The following is a 17280-nucleotide window of genomic DNA, read 5'->3' as shown; positions in this document are numbered from 1 at the left end:
TAAATAGTCCATGTGGTGGTTTGTGGTGATGTCTGATAGAGATCTACAGAATTGTGACTGACAAGTGGAATGTGGACAGGTATCTGCTGTTTGCTACCTCTTCCAGTATAAGAGCAAAGTGTCAAGAAATGAAACTAGTAGGAGTCAGGTTGAAAACAAAGGCAGAGGGTCTGCCATGTTACCAGGTAACTGACCTGCAGAACTCACCAAAAGGCGTTGTGGACACCAAAATCTTACATAGGCTCCAGAGGAGACTGAGCAGGTACTTGGACAGAGAGCTGTTGAGAGTTTCTAAAGAGACAGAAACTGCACTGGGCTAAGATAGTCCTCTAAGCTGAATGCAACTGGATGCTGGTGGAGTACTAGGCATTGTATTGTATGTGCTTGTCCCTTTTATTCTTCTCTGAGTGTCTCCTCACAGCTCCAGCTAGACCAGAGATACTATCTGAATGATCAGAGTAGTTCTAAACTAGTACAAGAGGTCTGTCAGTAGACTGGACATGACCTAGCCATCACATTGCAGGGTACTGCATTCCATTGACAAGGGAAACACCTATTTGCTTGGCAGCTTCTGGCTCCCATTTCTGCTTTGGATATAATAAATGTGGGATCTCTCAAAAGTGAATCAAGTCTACTTCATTTCTTTTGTAATCTGCACGTGTTTCTCAGAACAGTTTTCATCCCCACAGGACTTGAATTGTTGTGGCAGAGTAGCCAATGGCACTGGATGCTGTCGTAGTGAGAGGGAAAATAGCATGGTAAGCTGAGTTTTTAAAAGTCATAATTTGCAATATAATATTAGAGTTTTGATGTTTTAGTCACCTCTACTGTGGTGCAGATATTCAGAGCCATCTGAGCTTGTTTGGATGTCTCCTCTTGGAAAACATTGTGACTGAGCATGTCCTCATTAGCATGACTAGCCATCATGACACAGGTTTTACACTAGTGAGCTACATCCATTCCTTCTGAATCTGGAAGGTGCAACTCTTTTGTTAAATAGCATGGCGACAACTGTAAGCAATGTGTTACCAGCTTCTGGTATATTGAGGCGATCCATCTTTCTGTAGTAACAGATCTAAAAACCAGTTAATTTCCCAGTACAATCTTTCCCAAACTCTGCAGTCCAGTGATGAATGAAGTTATTTAATCACTGTTCCAATAAATTGTACAATTTGAAACTTTTGGGATATCTGGAGGAAAAAAGTTAATCATATTTTATGTGCTAGTTGAGGTGCAAACAATGGAGGTATAAAAACAAGGAATTAGGGCATAAGGTAGTGTAAGTATAAAATGAATTTAGGAAAGAGAGAGTATAATGAAATTCTTTGCCACGAAATTTCAGTAAATTCCTGTGGATTCTTTGTTAGGAAGCATCCAGTGTTGCATGGAATGCTCCAGCAAGGACTGCTTGGAGTTCTTTTGTCAAAATGTTACTACAAAATTCTGCGATCCAGGGATTGATAAAAGGGGAGGAATATGTTGTGTAAAAGATGGAATATTCTGACTCTGTGTAGAATAGCTGAAGTGTGCTTGTTTCTTCTTTAGAATGGGGACTGCTGTGGAGGAAAAGCCAATGGTCCAGGCTGCTGCATGAATGGAAAAGAAGACAGTGTGGTAATGTGCCTTTCAACTATTAGTTTTTCCTGTGTTTCTGATGTTTTGAAGTCTTAGCTCTGGCTTGTTCTGTGCCAAAACCCAATGTTTTTTATTTAGCTGTATTTATGCAAAGCAGTTTATATTTTATGCTGGTCTTACCTCAGAAAAGGTACCTTTGTAATTTAACATGCCAGCGTGAAAGTGATGTCACTTCTGATTGGCAAAAGCCTGTTGGTGTGTTCAGGGCTCGGGTTCCGGTTTCTGACTGGACGTGCATTGTGATCAGAAAAGTATGAACACCTGAAATGCTCAATCAGGTGGTATATTTTTGCTGTGTTTGCCATCCTTTGCTCCATGAAATAGTAATAGGGATTTGAAAAGAGGAATGAGTTAGTGCTGTATGCATATGTCTTCTCTGCCACCCAGCCATTTGCATTATCTCTGTCATAGAAAATGATGTCCTCCAGCCTGTTCAACTCTTCTGAGTTCCAGCCACTGGACCCTACCCAGGAGCCAATCTTCCCACCAGAGTTAATGGTAAGTTCATTCAAAAAGAAATAGTATGTGGTTCATTGGTTTCGTTGTGCTGCACAGGGTTTGTGTGTCTGCAGTGTCTCTGCCCCAAGGAAATGGCATGCAGAAGATGGCTGCTGATAGAAGAAGGCAGATGGGCATGAATACTTTCTTGTTCTATAAAAGAGAAGGCTTTTAAGTCAGTGTGGCTTAAAAGATATGCAGGCCAAGTGCATGCCCCAGCTAGCTGGCTTTCCTCTCTGTTTCTCCCCATACATGACTGCTCTTGGGTTGCCTTCCTTTCTGGTCACTGCCCCGTGGGTGGAACAGTTGCTGACATCTAGATTTCAATTTACTAGGTCAGATGTGAACTTCTACCTTAAATACAGCTCTATCTGAGCTAATAGTCCTGTGCTCCCTTTATAGGGTAGGAGGAGAAATAGGAGCTATGGGATGTAGCTGAATATATGTTTCAACTAGATGACTTTCCAAAAGCACCAACTTCTGTGCTCAGTGTAGCAGGAGTAGAAGTTGGCTAGCTCACACTGACATCAAAAGTTAGGTGAGATTAGTTTCTCTCCATGTTTTATTCCTGTCTTTTTGGGGGTAGTTTTCACCTAAGCAAATGTGTCCCAGCCAGGAATCTAGTCCAGCACATGGCATGTTTACAGCTTCCTCCACATTTAACAAACAACTGAAATGTTAGTTCTGCTGCTGCACCCAGTCTAAATGTGTCATGAGCTAAAGCATGAGTAAGTTCTCATAGACCATAGCATAATATATATTTAGCATGAGATAGGTCCCATCTGCTTCTTCTCTAAGATGTTCTCCTGCCGAAGGATTAACCTGATGTTGCTGGGGGGCAGCCACATGAGTCTGTTTTCTTCAATCACTGGATGAAGGAATTAAGAAGGGAACCAGAATCTGACCCTACAGCTGGTAACTCCATTTCAGCAGTGCTAAAGACTCATTTTTGTAGTGAGGTGAGAATGGAAAACCCATTACCTCCAAGACAGCTGAAGCCACGGGCATCTGCCAGAACTTTGGTCAGATGGAGCTTGCTGGCAGAGGTCTTGCTAGGATGTGTCTGCAGAATGCAACTGGCAATATCAGGAAGGAGAAACTCTTGTCAGCATGAAAAAGACTCTTGTCACTGCTAGCAGAAGGATGGGGAATAGCTATCTGCCAACAACAGTGTGGGTATCACAGCTAACCATAAGTAACTTTACTAAGAAGGAGCCTGGCCTGGCATAGGCATGGGCAGCATATAAGCAGGGATTCTTGGCTTGAGCCAAGCTCTATCTGAAATCACTATATATAGGCTGAGTTCTATGTGAATTCACTTTTGCAGACTCAGGGTAACAAGCAGCAGAAACAGCTGTGTTTCAAAGGCGAGCGTGTAATGTGGATCCAGCCTACAACTCTCAAGGAACTGGTGGCTCTCAAATCCCAGTACCCTAATGCCAAGCTCGTTGTGGGGAACACTGAAGTGGGTAAGAGGAAGAGATGGTGCTCATTATGAGCATTTGGAACACTTTCTATGGAGTATTTTGTGAGAGCAGTGCAAATGTACACCTCCTTTATGCCATTGCTGTTAAATAGGTGATTAATCTTCAGGTCTTATGTAGGAATAAAATTTCTTCTCAGGTAGATGAATCTCACAGTGACTGTTTTTCCCTGTCCTTTGCTGTGTTGGGTGAAAAAAACCATGCTTATCCAGACCTCTAAGCTTTTGTGCTAGTTTTGTGGAATTTTGAGAAGAGGTGAGTGGCACAGCATAAAATGTCTTCATAAAAAAATGAATTCAGGTGTGAAACCTGCACCTTAAAAGGTTTGTTGGTGAGTAAACTCTCAAGACTTGAAATCTTACTGTTTTTAACCCCCAAAATATATACTTTTGCAAACATAAGTGCTGAGGGGGGGAGTTCAGATGTATTTAGTAATTCTGTTATCCTGAACAATTGTTTCAGGAGACAATCCCCAAACTTTGTATGGTTCATTGCATTCATTGTTCTTTCCTGAAGGATTATGTACAACAATAGCCAGGTTCACAAGTATCAGAGTATTTTAGGTTATTGTAAGCCTAGAAAAGAGTCTCTAAAACTTCCCTATGAGAATTCTGGTATTAGTGGAAAACAGCTTTTAGTTTGGTATCTCTGTGACCTTATATAATCTGTGTCACAGATGGTCAATGAACTGACTCTTTAATAGGCTTGCTGCCATTTCACTGGGAAACAGTTAGCTTAGGCTCTCTATCATCTGTGTGAAACTGAAGGAGTCTTACTTTTCCTTAAGGTATTGAGATGAGGTTAAAGAACATGTTGTATCCAGTGATAATAGCACCAGCATGGATCTCTGAAATGAATGCTGTCCAGCACACTGAAACAGGTGAGCAATAAAGAGGCAGAATACTTGTGAAGTGAGTAGGGACTCCTTGGAATAATAAAGAGGATATGAAGGAAAATCCCCAGATTAAAAAACGCTTTCTGTATGCATTAATTCCTCTCCCATGCAGGGAATCAAATGAGTGCTATGTAAAATTAATTTGAGAATCAGAGGGGTTTCAATAGAAAGTATATTAGACATTTTATCTGTTTGATGCATCATGGTTTAGGTATATTAACTGGGTTAATAATGGATTTCAATGGGCAATCTTTTTAATTAGAAAATTAGTAGCTGGGGAGAAGATGCTGGATTTGACTATCTAAGGAAGTAAGTGAAGTATTGCATTTATCTTTGTGCTGAGAACAGGTCAACCTTACAAAAATATTAAGAAATAATTAGGACAATGTGGTACATGTGGTCCAAAGATTGGTAGCATCTTTAAGGTGTGGAAACTGGAGAGAAGTTGGAGTTCACTTCTCAAAGAACAAACTAATACCTATAGGAGGGCAATATCGTTCATAATACACTGAGGCAAAAGAGCGGTGGGTTACTGCCATGTGAGAGGCGGTAGGACCATGAGCTGTGATTTAGAGGTGAATTTTGTTCCGGGGATGTGATGTTTACGTGTTACAATAGTCCAGTGTGGCTGAATGTGTTCTCTAAGCCCTACTGTCTAATTAAACTCAGTGACATCTAAGCTTTGTCACTGGGAGGTTATAACCATCCTCTTGTACTTTGATGTTTGGGAGAACAACAATTCTTTTCATTTGTTTACAGGGGTCACCTTCGGTGCTGCCTGTTCCCTGAGCTCAATAGAGGAGGTGCTGAGAAAAGCAGTGGCAGAGCTTCCTCCCTACAAAACAGAGGTCTTCCAGGCCGTCCTTGAACAGCTGAGATGGTTTGCAGGGCCACAGATCAGGAATGTTGCCGTAAGTGACCCAGGAGCATCAGGGGCAAGAACTAAAAGCTCAGTCTGAGGAGCTGGCCTGCATCATCCAGTCTTGGTGTGCCTTTTGCTTCTCACATGAGAACATTTGCAAACTTAGGTAAAGAAGGAAGTACGCATAAACCAACCCCAGGAACTGATAGCAACATGGGTCTTGGTGCCCGTGTTCACAGGTTTAGCAAGCAAGGGAAGCAGAAACATGTCAGTTGTCCAGTTCTGTTATCAAAGTAAGTGCGGAAACTGCACTGAGATTTGACTAATTTAACAAATACGTATTTATTGCTGAACAAACCTCAAAGAAGCAGGTGTGTAGATTTTTGCCAGCACAACTATGGTAGTCAGAGTGTTAATGCATCAGATGTGGCAAATTTTCCTCTAGCTTTAAAGGGAAAGAGGAGGCGGGTTTGGTGTGTTCAAACTCCAGATACTAAAAGAAAAAAGATAGGAAGCAAGCAGATGAACCAACCTACCAAACATGAAATTTTGCTCCATAAGATACTGTGCCATTTGTATAGCAGCCAAAAAACTTGGGTGCCTGAATGTTACTGAAAAGATGCTCCATACTTTTGTGGATCTTCCCTTAATTGCAGCTATAGTGATTGAATTTTGGTATTGTTGGGTATATGTGTTTTGGGCATATAGTAGTTGTGATGTGTTATCCAAAGACTGTTCCTAGAACTGTTAGTATTTACTGGGACAGCAACAGATTTCATGGCTTTTATGTTTTCCCACTTCATTAAAAGCCTAGAATTGCTGAGTGAACAGAAAGAGTTTATCAAAGCAGAGCTAACATCTAGTGCACTGTGTATGGAGCAATGCACATACAAGATGCTGTGGGTGTGTCTTCAGGTTTTTTAACACTTATCTGGTGAATATATTATAATTCCAGGCTCTTGGTGGGAACATAATGACAGCAAGCCCAATTTCTGACTTAAATCCTGTGTTGATGGCAAGTGGAAGCAAATTGACTCTGGTATCAAGTGGTAAGTTAGTTACACTTCCTTGTGGCACTGAGGGGAGTGGGATACTCAACAGTCCTCTGCCATGGATTGTTATATCAGGTCAGAACTTGAAAGTGGAAGTTAACATTACATTTGATCCTTGTGGATTTTGCAGATAAAGATTGAAACTGGTTTTTTGTGTTTTGTTTTTTTTTTTAATGTAGAAAGCCAAATGTCTTAATTTGTATTTGCTCTTAGGAAGAATTGTTTCGGAATAGGATCCCTAAAGTGGATTGTCTGATCAGTGACTTTCTCTTGTACTCATTTGTGTGCAGGCAAAGGAGAGGGTAAAGAGGGAACTACAATGGGTTGTTGGGAACTGGTTCAGCTGGAGGCTCAGCTTTAATCAGATAAAGGAGGAGGGAGATCTCTTCGATCAGTTCCTGTGCAAATAAAGCTTTGTATGTAGGCAGAAGCTGCCATAGGGTCTTAAGAACCAAAGCAAATTTGAGAAAATCCTTCCTGATTTAGTGAGAGGGTGGAAAAATGAAAACTGATATCATATCAAGAGTGATTTGTCTAGGCTGAAGGCTCTTTCACACATACGATTGCTGAACTTCATCTGAGTTATTAATCCATCTGCCATTGATCTCTTCTTGCTCTACAGAGGGCAAAAGGACTATCACAATGGATGAGAAGTTTTTCACTGGATACAGAAAGACAATAGTTAAGCCTGAAGAAATCCTTCTCTCTGTTGAAATACCCTACAGCAAGAAGGTAAGCTTGTAAGAAAAGGCTTCAATGACCGTGGAGCTAAAATGCTGTTATTTGAGTGTTATTTTCAATATCAGGCACTTTTTCACTTTGACACTGAACTCCAAATGCTTATGTGTAGTCCCAGGTGAACCAGGAAGCAAGTAAATTATTTGGTGAAAATCTAACGACAAGCCAGGGGAGCTGGGCTTTATCATAAAATATGGTAAGCCCAAGAAGTTTTCTAGTGCAAGAAATATAAATTTCACTTTATTGTCTGAAGTTTTTTGAGCGCATTTATTTATAATGAAAGGTGACAAAGTGATGTTCTGAGAGGTATAAGGTCTGCTTGCAAAATATACAGCAAAGATGCTAGCAATTCCTGAAGCAAAGGTTATGGAGGTTCCTGTTCATTTCTGTGAACTGAAATGGGAAAAAGTGTGTATGGATAAGAGGGAAGTTCAGTTTCTGCATCTTGCCTTGCAAGACTGAAACCAGAAGGACTGATTATTAGGGCATTTTGGCAATGTGGATTTGCAACTTCAATAAGCCTGCAAAACTTCCTTCAAATAGAACAATGAACACTTCTGTAGCAGCATGAACCATGACTGATTCGGAGTGTCTGAGAGGTAAACCTCTCTTTTCTTCCCTTTAGGACTCAGAACATCAGACTGTAATTTTATGGCTGTGACGGTATTTACCTTTTTAGGACTTGAGGCTACAAGTTATAAGATACAACAATTCACAGTGTAGTGACTCCTCTGTTCATATGACAGTCTTATGGCAATTTCACAAGACAAACTTTTACCAGGAGGGCAATGGCTTCAACCCCATGTTATATGCAGCTCATTGATCTGAAAAACTAGTACAACTTTTGAACTCTCTGCTTCGTGGTTCCTTGGCTGATCTTTGCTCATAAACATGAAATCGGGGAGACTAAAGTTCTTCAGGGAACATCTGAAGGTGCTGGCATGTGGCAGGCAAAGCCTTCTGGAACTGTGGTTTCCTCACAACAGGGCTGTGTCAGCACACAGATCAATTTCTTTTTGTTTATATTTGTCTAAAACTGATGTTACCTCTTGCATTGATGTGACCTTTCACACCAAGGGTAAGAGTGGCCAAACTCCAGAAATAATTAGACTAAAGAAGTTTAGCAGTTTACACGTTCAGTGTCACTGCAGGGGCACTGAGCTCAGGGTAAGCTTTGTCACAGAGAGGCTGTTAAAGGAGAAGAGGTAACACCTTTTTCTTCTGCCGGTTTGTGTGCCAGGTATCTAAGATATTCAGGGAATAAAGATTTTTTGAGTCTATACTTAAAAGGGGATTGCAGCTGAGCAAAGCTAGTACTTAGAAAAGGGAATGGCTCACTGGATTGAAGATCAAATATAAAGAGATTCCAGAAAACTGCTTAGCTTTTTGAATATAACAAGGCATTCCTAGAACAGGACATATCCTTTATTTAACAACCCTTTCTCTTCTGGACTAGAAAAACATTCCTGTGTTCCAGATAATTTTCACATATGTTATGTACCTCTTGTGTTACTATTCAGTGACCATCAGTTTTTCATGTCCTTTCCCTTGCATACATCTTTTTCTATCACATTTGTTACTGTCGCTTAATTTTTATAATAGTATTCTGTGTCACACAGACATTTACTGGTTTTCAAATAGAAAAAACCTGACAACACAATGCCTGTATATTTCTATCTTTGTAAAAAAACTACTGTTTGCTCAGTATTGCTACTATAAGCTCATAGTATCACAATTTTTGCTGAAGAGACAGAAAGCAGTCATGAAGTCTTACGTCATCCTTTAAGTTTGTATCCTCCAACCTTTATCCATTATTGATCTCTGTATTTCAGGGTGGTGGTCTGAAAAAATTGACCTGGAAACAATGTTTTTCTAATTGTGAATATTGCCTATGAATCTTTTGGAGCCTGTGGATTTCTTAATGTGCTCCTACCTGGTGTGGCATCTTTTCTAAAAGCGGAGAGGGGAAACTAATCTAGGTTCCTAATATGTAGTCCTTAAGAGTGAGGGTTGCTTGGTATTCCTGTGAGAATAACTGACACCTAGAAACTTTCAGTGCAATAGTTTAAAGGGGATGTGCTCTGTTATTTTACCAAGAGGTAGAGCAGACATGGGCAGCTTGATGTGATGGTTCCCTTACCTACACTCCTGGTGAAGAAGAATAGCAAGTGTCTTTTCTCCCACAGGACTCTGTACCAAGAAAACTAAGGTGCCTTGTGAGGAGTGAAGGCAAATATTGCCCTCTTGTTGCAATCATGTTATTGGGAATCTTCTCTGAAGTGTGCAGTAAGAGAAAAGGCTGCTTTTTCTCCTCTTTGAAAGCTATTTGGTTTAACATTCAGAGTGGCAGAATGTCCTCACTGGGAGGATGCTAGTGATGCTCCTCTGCTATTATCTGCTGGCTGCCCACTAATTACTTGAATTCAGGAAATGAAACACACCCTCCAGTTATATCTCCAGTAGCAAGTTCTTGATGCACAGAAGGGACTTCTTGTGAAACTGTTCTTGTTGCCAAAAACAGGGATGGTGTTCTTTACAATAATGGAAGAACTGCTGTCCACTTCTGATGAGAAATAATTAATGGAACAGACTGCTGTGCTGTGCAGTCACTTGGCTAAGCTACTACAGAAGAAACTTGGCAGAAAACTCTCCAGAAGGGCCATGCAAAGACATCGGATCTGATTCCTCTCTTAGTCTGTAGGATGCTTCAACAGAAATTTGTCATAATCTGTAGGACAAGCAAGGGGAAAAACTGTCTGTACTGTAACTCCAGGGTGACACCATCACTCCGTGTATACTGGCAGAGTGTTAATCTCCTATTTACTACCACTCTTCATAGGAGAACTGCTGAGTTTTGTGAGTTGCTGGTGCGCTTAAAGAATTTCCTCGCTCTATGGAGACCAGCAGGGGATTCAGGGTAGTTGGAGAATTGTATTTGCAGTACCAGATTGAAAATGTCTTTTATTAATTAGTCTGGTCTAGTCTAGAACTGTCAGACATTTGTGATTATTGATTTCAGTTCTTGCAGAGTTCAACCAAAGGCAAGGGATTTAGGATATGTATTTTACTGATTAGGCTTCCAGCTTAGCAGCCTGGGAAAAGAAAAAGTTGCTGAAGAACTGTAAGCTTGTTTATGTACAAATATGTGTCCTGGTTCTTCCTCTCAAGATATGTACAAGCAGATCTCAGTCAAAGCTCATTTCCCACACAGTCCTAGGCTGACTAGCAAGCACTGATCTAATACATTAGAATTAATTGTGGAATCATGTGAAAACATACAGCACTGCATGAACAAAATGTCCTGCTTGGCCCTGCAAGATGAATCAACCAGATACAATTCCCTTGAATAACTTATCAATGTAGAGATAGGTTAACGGCTTGTCCATATTTATGCTCCAAAGCATGTCAAAGTAGAGAATAAAGAAATATTTTCCTGTCTCCTAGGGTGAATACTTCTCAGCTTTCAAGCAGGCTTCCCGTCGGGAGGATGACATTGCTATTGTGACCTGTGGGATGAGAGTCCTGTTCCGAGATGGCACTAGCCAAGTGAAGGAGATAAAACTAAGCTATGGAGGAATGGCTCCAACAACCGTCCTGGCACTAAAAACGTGCCAGGAGCTTACTGGCAGGTAGGAATTTTTCTGTGATAGAAAGGCTGTCTAATGGAACAGTGCTGATTTTTACAGGAGCAGTTCAAATACCCTAAATGCTCTCTAATAGTACACAGAAGGGGAAAGGGGAAGAAGTGTAGCTGCACTTCTGCAGCAGTGTGTGTTTTGCATGATGTCTTGCTTCCTCTAGTACTCCTTACCCTCAAAGATCCATGTCAGTGTCTCATTCAGAGAGCCATTTCCATGCTAAATTCACTCATCTGTTGAAATGGGCAGAAGCTAGGTGTGGGCATGACCTGCAAAACTGATTTTCTTTCAAACTGGACTGAGAAATCTGCACTTTTTAATAGGTTTGCCACATCTGTAGAAAAGATGTGAGCCCAAGATGAGAGCAAGGCTTATGCATATACTATAACCAGAGATAGAACAGATGTTGCTTGACAGCTTATGGGGCTGCCATGTCAGTAGAGTTAGTCTGCCCTGGTGATATTTAGGGCTGAGAAAGGACTCCTTGTCACCTTTGTTCACTTGCAGAGACTGGAATGAGAAGCTGCTGCAGGATGCCTGCCACTTACTGGCGGGTGAGATGGATCTGTCTCCTTCAGCACCTGGTGGGATGGTGGATTTCCGACGCACGCTCACGCTCAGCTTCTTCTTCAAGTTCTACTTGACGGTCCTTCAGAAACTGAGCAAGAACCACAATGGCACTGTGAGTGCTGCTTGGGAAGATTTGGGGAAGGAGGACCTGTATGTGTTGTCACGGTGGGGGAGGCATGGGAAGGGTTCAAATTCAAGCAGAGTTGTGCCTGATAACAAGCTCCATGTTGCAATAGTTGCTAGAGATATTCCTTACCTGCATGACAGTGACTAGTGTATCTTCCTGTTTGCTTCCTTGTGGCATCCCCACGTTGTTGTGAAAGGATGCTGTTCTTGTTACATTACAACTGCTGTGGGTCTGTTGCTATTCCTTGCACAGATCCTGAGCCATGTTTGCCTTTCACTCAGTAAAAGATGAATTATCTTCACTGGAAGGTGGAAAATGGAGAATATCCTGGGCTACTGGGGAACATGAGAAAGGCACTGGCAGGGAAGATGATTGCTTTTTTTTAATGTCTCTGGCAGAACAAACTGTGTGAGCCTGTCCCCTCGAACTACATCAGTGCTACAGAGCTGTTTCACAAAGATCCCATTGCAAATGCCCAGCTCTTCCAAGTAAGTAGCAGTACCTGCATGATGTAGACCTGAGTTTTTCCTGTAGCTCAAACTACGCTTCTTATCTTGTTGTCTCCCTGAGTATAGGCAGTATGTGAACTTATATAATGCCATTCCTGAGGCTTGTATTGGGGTCTCAGTCCCTTCTTTGCTTTAGAATACAATGTTCTTTCTTCTCATTGCCTGAGACTGTTCTTGACATGTACAGATTCATAAAAGTTTTGTGGGTAGCACTGTCCTCCTGCCGCCAGCTCCATATCCAGACTGAAATTTCCCTTCTGCTTTCCCCAGTTACAGCCTGCTTTTCTTTGCATCTCTCAGGCTTCAGATACAGGATATATCTTCTTATTTCTCCATTAATGACCGGTTCTCTTCAGCTTTGAGAGCAGAAGCTAGCTTCCAAACTTGAACCTTTTATGCAAGATGTGACATCAAACCTTTCTCTTCCATGGTAGTTTCCAAAACCAAATCCCTTTCACTTCATTCTCTACAGCCCCATCTGTGTAGCCACTCGTTCTTGCTTACCTTCTTTTTCCACAGGAGCAAGCCCTCATCCCGTTCCCCATCTCACTGGAATGTCTCATGATGCTTTTTGCTCTCCCTTCAATACTTCTGTCTGTGCAATCTAAGCAGTAGTAATCAGCCATGTGTTTTACTCCAGGAAGTGCCCAGGGGACAGGCAGTCGAAGATATGGTGGGCAGGCCTTTGATGCACGTTTCAGCAGCCAAACAAGCATGTGGAGAAGCTGTTTACTGCGATGACATCCCTCACTATGAGAATGAGCTGTATCTAACACTGGTGACCAGCACCAAAGCCCATGCTAAGATCCTGTAAGTGTTGCTTCTGAGTATCAGATGTTGGAAGCATCCAGTGCCTGGTGATTTAGAAAATACTGACCTGTCAAGTTGCGGGTGAAGGGAATGTTTTTGCAGCAGAGGGAACTCCAGTTCATTGTACATTGTTACATGGAGGTGAGCTGTATGTGTTACAGCTGCCTTGCAAGTCCTAGGCAGTGAGAATATGAGGGAATTAACACCAAGCTCAGAGCTTTGCTGAAGCACAAAGCCCTCAGCACTAGGCAACCTTCTTGCATGTTGCATCTCTTGTACTCAAGCATGAAGGATTAAATAGAAGCAGGGTAGGAAAGCACCACAATGAGTAATTTTATCACTAACCAGAGCATGCAGCTTGAACATGCTTTTTCCTATCTGCCAAAAAATTTAGGTTGTAACATGCAAATCTGCCACAGCACTCCTGCTGATGAGTCTTCTGGTTTTTGCCTTGCACAGTGCTTGCTTGCACAGGCTATGATCAAGCTCTCTGCATAACAGCCCTGTGTGCGTTAGTTTCATCTATTAGAGGTAGATGTGTAGCAAGGTGGATAGGTCAGTGTTTGGAAGAGTACATGACTCTGAAAACGTCTTGTCCATACAGGGCATGGCTGATGCGTAATTTGTAACAATAGTGACTAACCAACCCTAAAGCATCTATGCTGGCAGGTAATGCCATCTGCATTCATATATGAGTTGTAATGCTGTTATATTGTGGGACTCGCTGCCCCCCACAATCCACAATTACGCCTAATTATGTCTGCCCTCAACTGCTTTGATGTGAGACATTCCATGTTATATTGCCTCATGTCATCCTCAATAGCCTTGTGATATGCTGCTAATTCCTTAGGCAATACTTCCTGCCTATTTAGGCTTCCTGTCCAGAGGTTTCCTGCAGTGGTCTAACACGGGATGGGCAGCATGATGGTCATGGATGCACAGATGTAGTAGTCAGCTCTTAGGTTATGAAAGAAGTTGTTCTGTTGTCGTAGTTACATCTTAGGTGTTGCAATGCAGCCATTGATGAGTGCAGCAAATGCATAAGCGTTGTTACTACTACCAGTGCAGATGGGGCAATAGAGTAAGCATCAGATATATGCCTGCAACCACAACGTGCACTATTTTCTAATACACGTTCTCTTGCATTTCCATTGCACATCGATATTTCAAGCTGTGAGCCTCTGTGGTTCTGTAGAGGAAGAAGTAGCATATTTCATCAGGTGACAGAATTATCTCAGCCTGTGGTTTTGGGGGTCAGAATATTGGCTCTGAAAACTTCTACTTCACCCGACTCACATTTTGACCACTGAGTGTAAATTCAAAATCATCTGCCTCTGTATTTCTAACAAAGGGAAACTGTCAGGGGATTGTTTCTAAGGCATTACTGTAGAAGCACAGGGAAGTGAACTTTCCAAAGAAATATAGCACTGTCTTCAGTTCCTGCATCAGAGTTCATGTGGGAAAGTTCATTCATACATTTAATGTCTCCTTAGAAAAGTCTGTAGCTCACTGGGGTGCATAAACAGCTACTTCCAGGTGCAGTTTTTTTCAGAGTTTCAGGAATCTGAACAAGCATGCTGAAAAAATGGCAGCAATTTACAGAAGACAGTAAATCATTCAGTTAGCAGCAACAAAGCTACAGCTTTTCTATTCGCAACAGGTCCCTTGTAAAGCAAGTCAATTACATAGCCAGTGTGCAAAATACTGCACAAGGAGCTTGATAGTCTTTTGCAATAGATTTTTTTATGTGCTCCATATAAAAATTAAATTATATTGCACTTTTCTAGTTACTTTCTATCCTGCTTGTCATTTAGTTTTAAATCTGTATATGATTGCAGCAGACAAGCATTTTGGTTAGCTACCTCTTTTGCTGTTTACCAAAGAAAGCCTTTTATGAAGCTTTTTGCTTTTGGAGCGTCATTTCTTTTTCATCCTTTTAAATGCCCTTTAGCTTCCTTATGATTGATACTCAATAACTTCTTCCTGACTTACAGGTACATTTTTATCTAGAAGTGAACCCACGGTAGGTGATAGGTGTCTGCAGTAAAAATTCATGTTTATCAAATAGACAAGGAGGAATCTTGTCTTCACAGAATCATGGCGGTTAAGAAGACAGTGGAGATGTACCATCACTAACACCAGTCTGTCTTTGGCAAAGGGTGTCAAGGGATCTGTAGTACATGTGGTGACTGGATCAAATTCAGATATGTCTTAGGGAAAAAGATGTATGATACAGTATTGTCCAATGCAGCAGACTGATGATAAGGCTCAGTCAGGATTCAAATTTTCATATAGATTGAAAATGATTTTAGTCTAACACTTTGTCCTTTCTACCTTGGTTCACATGATACTCATGTGACAAATGCCTTCTCTCTTGCATAGCCAGGGAAGAATCAGGCCTGAAAATGTAATGGTATCTCTTAAGTACTGACAAAAAGGAAAAATGAGAAATAACAATGCTGCCTCTTCTCCTTTCTTTCTGCAGTTCTGTAGATGCATCTGAAGCCCAGAGTGTTCCTGGGTTTGCGTGTTTTGTCTCTGCCAAAGATGTTCCTGGCAGCAACATTACTGGCATTGCTAATGATGAGACTGTCTTTGCTGAGGATGTGGTATGTGGTTAAAAATAACCGTTTTCAATCACTGTTCAGGAGATAAGGTTTCTCATATTGTCCAATGAAGTCCTCTACTTTATACAGAAATAAATCCTAACTGCGTTGGATCAATAGAAATCTTGATGCCAAATTCAATAAGGCCTTAGTTCCTTTGCCCCATGCCCCTTTTCTCTGTGTTATCATAGAATCACAGAACAGTTTGGATTGGAAGGGACCTTAAAGATCATCTAGTTCCAACCCCCCTGAACACTGCCAGGGATGGGGCAGCCACAGCTTCTCTGGGCACCCTGTGCCAGTGCCTCACCACCCTCATAGTGAAGAATTTCTTTCTAATGTCTAATCTAAATCTCCCCTCTGACAGTTTAAAGCCATTTCCCTTGTTCTGTCACTACGTGCCCTTGTAAAAAGTCTCTCTCCAGATTTCCTGTAGGTCCCTTTAGGTACTGGAAGACTGATATAAAGTCTCCCTGAAGCCTTCTCTTATCTGCTGTATTGTCCTCTCAGCTGCAGGCCACTGAGAAAGGCCCACTTGGTTACTGTCCAAAGTTGTTTGTGGTCATTTTCCCTTGGCTGGTTTTAAATAGACTGGTCTGAACAAACACCTGCAAAAACTGCACAAAAGGAATAGATGGAGATAATTGTCATGAGCCTCTCAGTTACTGCATATAGACACCAAATGATGGGGGGTCCTAATCTTGCCTGTAGGTCACTTGTGTTGGTCATATCATTGGTGCGGTTCTTGCAGACACACAAGAACATTCCAGAAGAGCAGCTAAAGCTGTGAAGATTAAGTATGAAGAGCTCAAACCTATTGTCACAATTCAGGTAAGATGGCTCAGATCTGGTTTCTGCAGTTAGACCCCCTGATGTCTAGTTAACTTCTATTCTCACTCGTGGTTATTAAGCCACGCATTTTGTTAGTCTTTGTGGGTGCAGCAGGATATGGATAGAAGGAATAATTTGTATCATTAAATATAAAGAGGACACATCTTTGATGTGGTACTGATTGGGAGTACATTAACTTGTTCTATGTTATTCGAAGCTAAAACAAATAACATATATTGTGCTCAGCACAGATTTGTTTAAATTAACAAGGTTCCTGTCAGTTACATTCTTCCCCAACGTGCTTGCTTTCAATATTCTCTAGTCTGACCCTGCAGGCTTCATTGGTATTCATTCATTCTTCATTCTCTGGTTTATAACATTCAATAATAGGGTATGAGAATGTTTCTTCTAGCTCTGTCACTGCACTGCTTCTCTGAGATTTCTGCAGACCACTTGTCTGCTTCCTAAGCTGATGAAATTGGTTTTCAGGAGTTCACTCACCACTGTGAACATTTCCACTGACTGTATGGATACAACCCTGATGTGGCTTTTAACAAAGCTGAAGAAATTAATGTCAACAATTTGTGATCATTTCATGCCTTATTTTTCAACTAGAAGGCTTGTTTACAAGATTTCCTTATGTGACAGTAAAAGCAAATGATATCTAATACAGCATTCACATCTAGAAACGAGAAAGAAATGCATGAAGCCATACTTATGGGGGGAGAAATTAGAGCCATGGGATTCTAATTAATTTTTTTAATGGTCAGTATTTCATACCTTGTATTTTATAATGTGAACTGTATTCATGCAAATACAAAGAGTCTGTGCATTGTCTAGTGCAGACTTTGGTACTGTCAGCTGTGGACAGAGGTTTTGGTTGGTATGATTTGTGGGTTCACAGGCAACGTGTGAGGACTTTTCTGAGGCTTTTAGCTGTTTATTCAACCAGGGAAGATGGAGTAGAGCCAAAAATGTGCTGATTTTTTGTTGTTGTTTGATCATTCTGGGGATTTTTTTTCCAT

The 17280-nt window shown here is 41.3% G+C and overlaps 1 protein-coding gene across 3 annotated transcripts in view; it reads left to right on the top strand.

Moving 5' to 3' along the window:
* XDH (xanthine dehydrogenase) overlaps positions 1-17280 on the top strand; it is a 69931-nt gene that overhangs the window by 31833 nt on the left and 20818 nt on the right. For all 3 annotated transcript variants that reach the window (XM_030499625.1, XM_030499626.1, XM_030499624.1), the window contains exons 7-20: positions 690-758; positions 1546-1614; positions 2047-2133; positions 3461-3602; positions 4405-4497; positions 5272-5423; positions 6330-6423; positions 7049-7158; positions 10609-10793; positions 11310-11484; positions 11898-11987; positions 12649-12818; positions 15304-15427; positions 16136-16255. In XM_030499625.1, the coding sequence (XP_030355485.1) occupies positions 690-758; positions 1546-1614; positions 2047-2133; positions 3461-3602; positions 4405-4497; positions 5272-5423; positions 6330-6423; positions 7049-7158; positions 10609-10793; positions 11310-11484; positions 11898-11987; positions 12649-12818; positions 15304-15427; positions 16136-16255 (1680 nt within the window). The remainder of the gene's footprint in view (positions 1-689; positions 759-1545; positions 1615-2046; positions 2134-3460; positions 3603-4404; positions 4498-5271; positions 5424-6329; positions 6424-7048; positions 7159-10608; positions 10794-11309; positions 11485-11897; positions 11988-12648; positions 12819-15303; positions 15428-16135; positions 16256-17280) is intronic.

This window comes from Strigops habroptila, chromosome 10 (genome assembly GCF_004027225.2).
Source record: "Strigops habroptila isolate Jane chromosome 10, bStrHab1.2.pri, whole genome shotgun sequence".
Taxonomy (NCBI): domain Eukaryota; kingdom Metazoa; phylum Chordata; class Aves; order Psittaciformes; family Psittacidae; genus Strigops; species Strigops habroptila.
The sequence above is the reverse complement of the archived record's forward strand: the minus strand, read 5'-3'. Positions and strand labels throughout refer to the sequence as shown.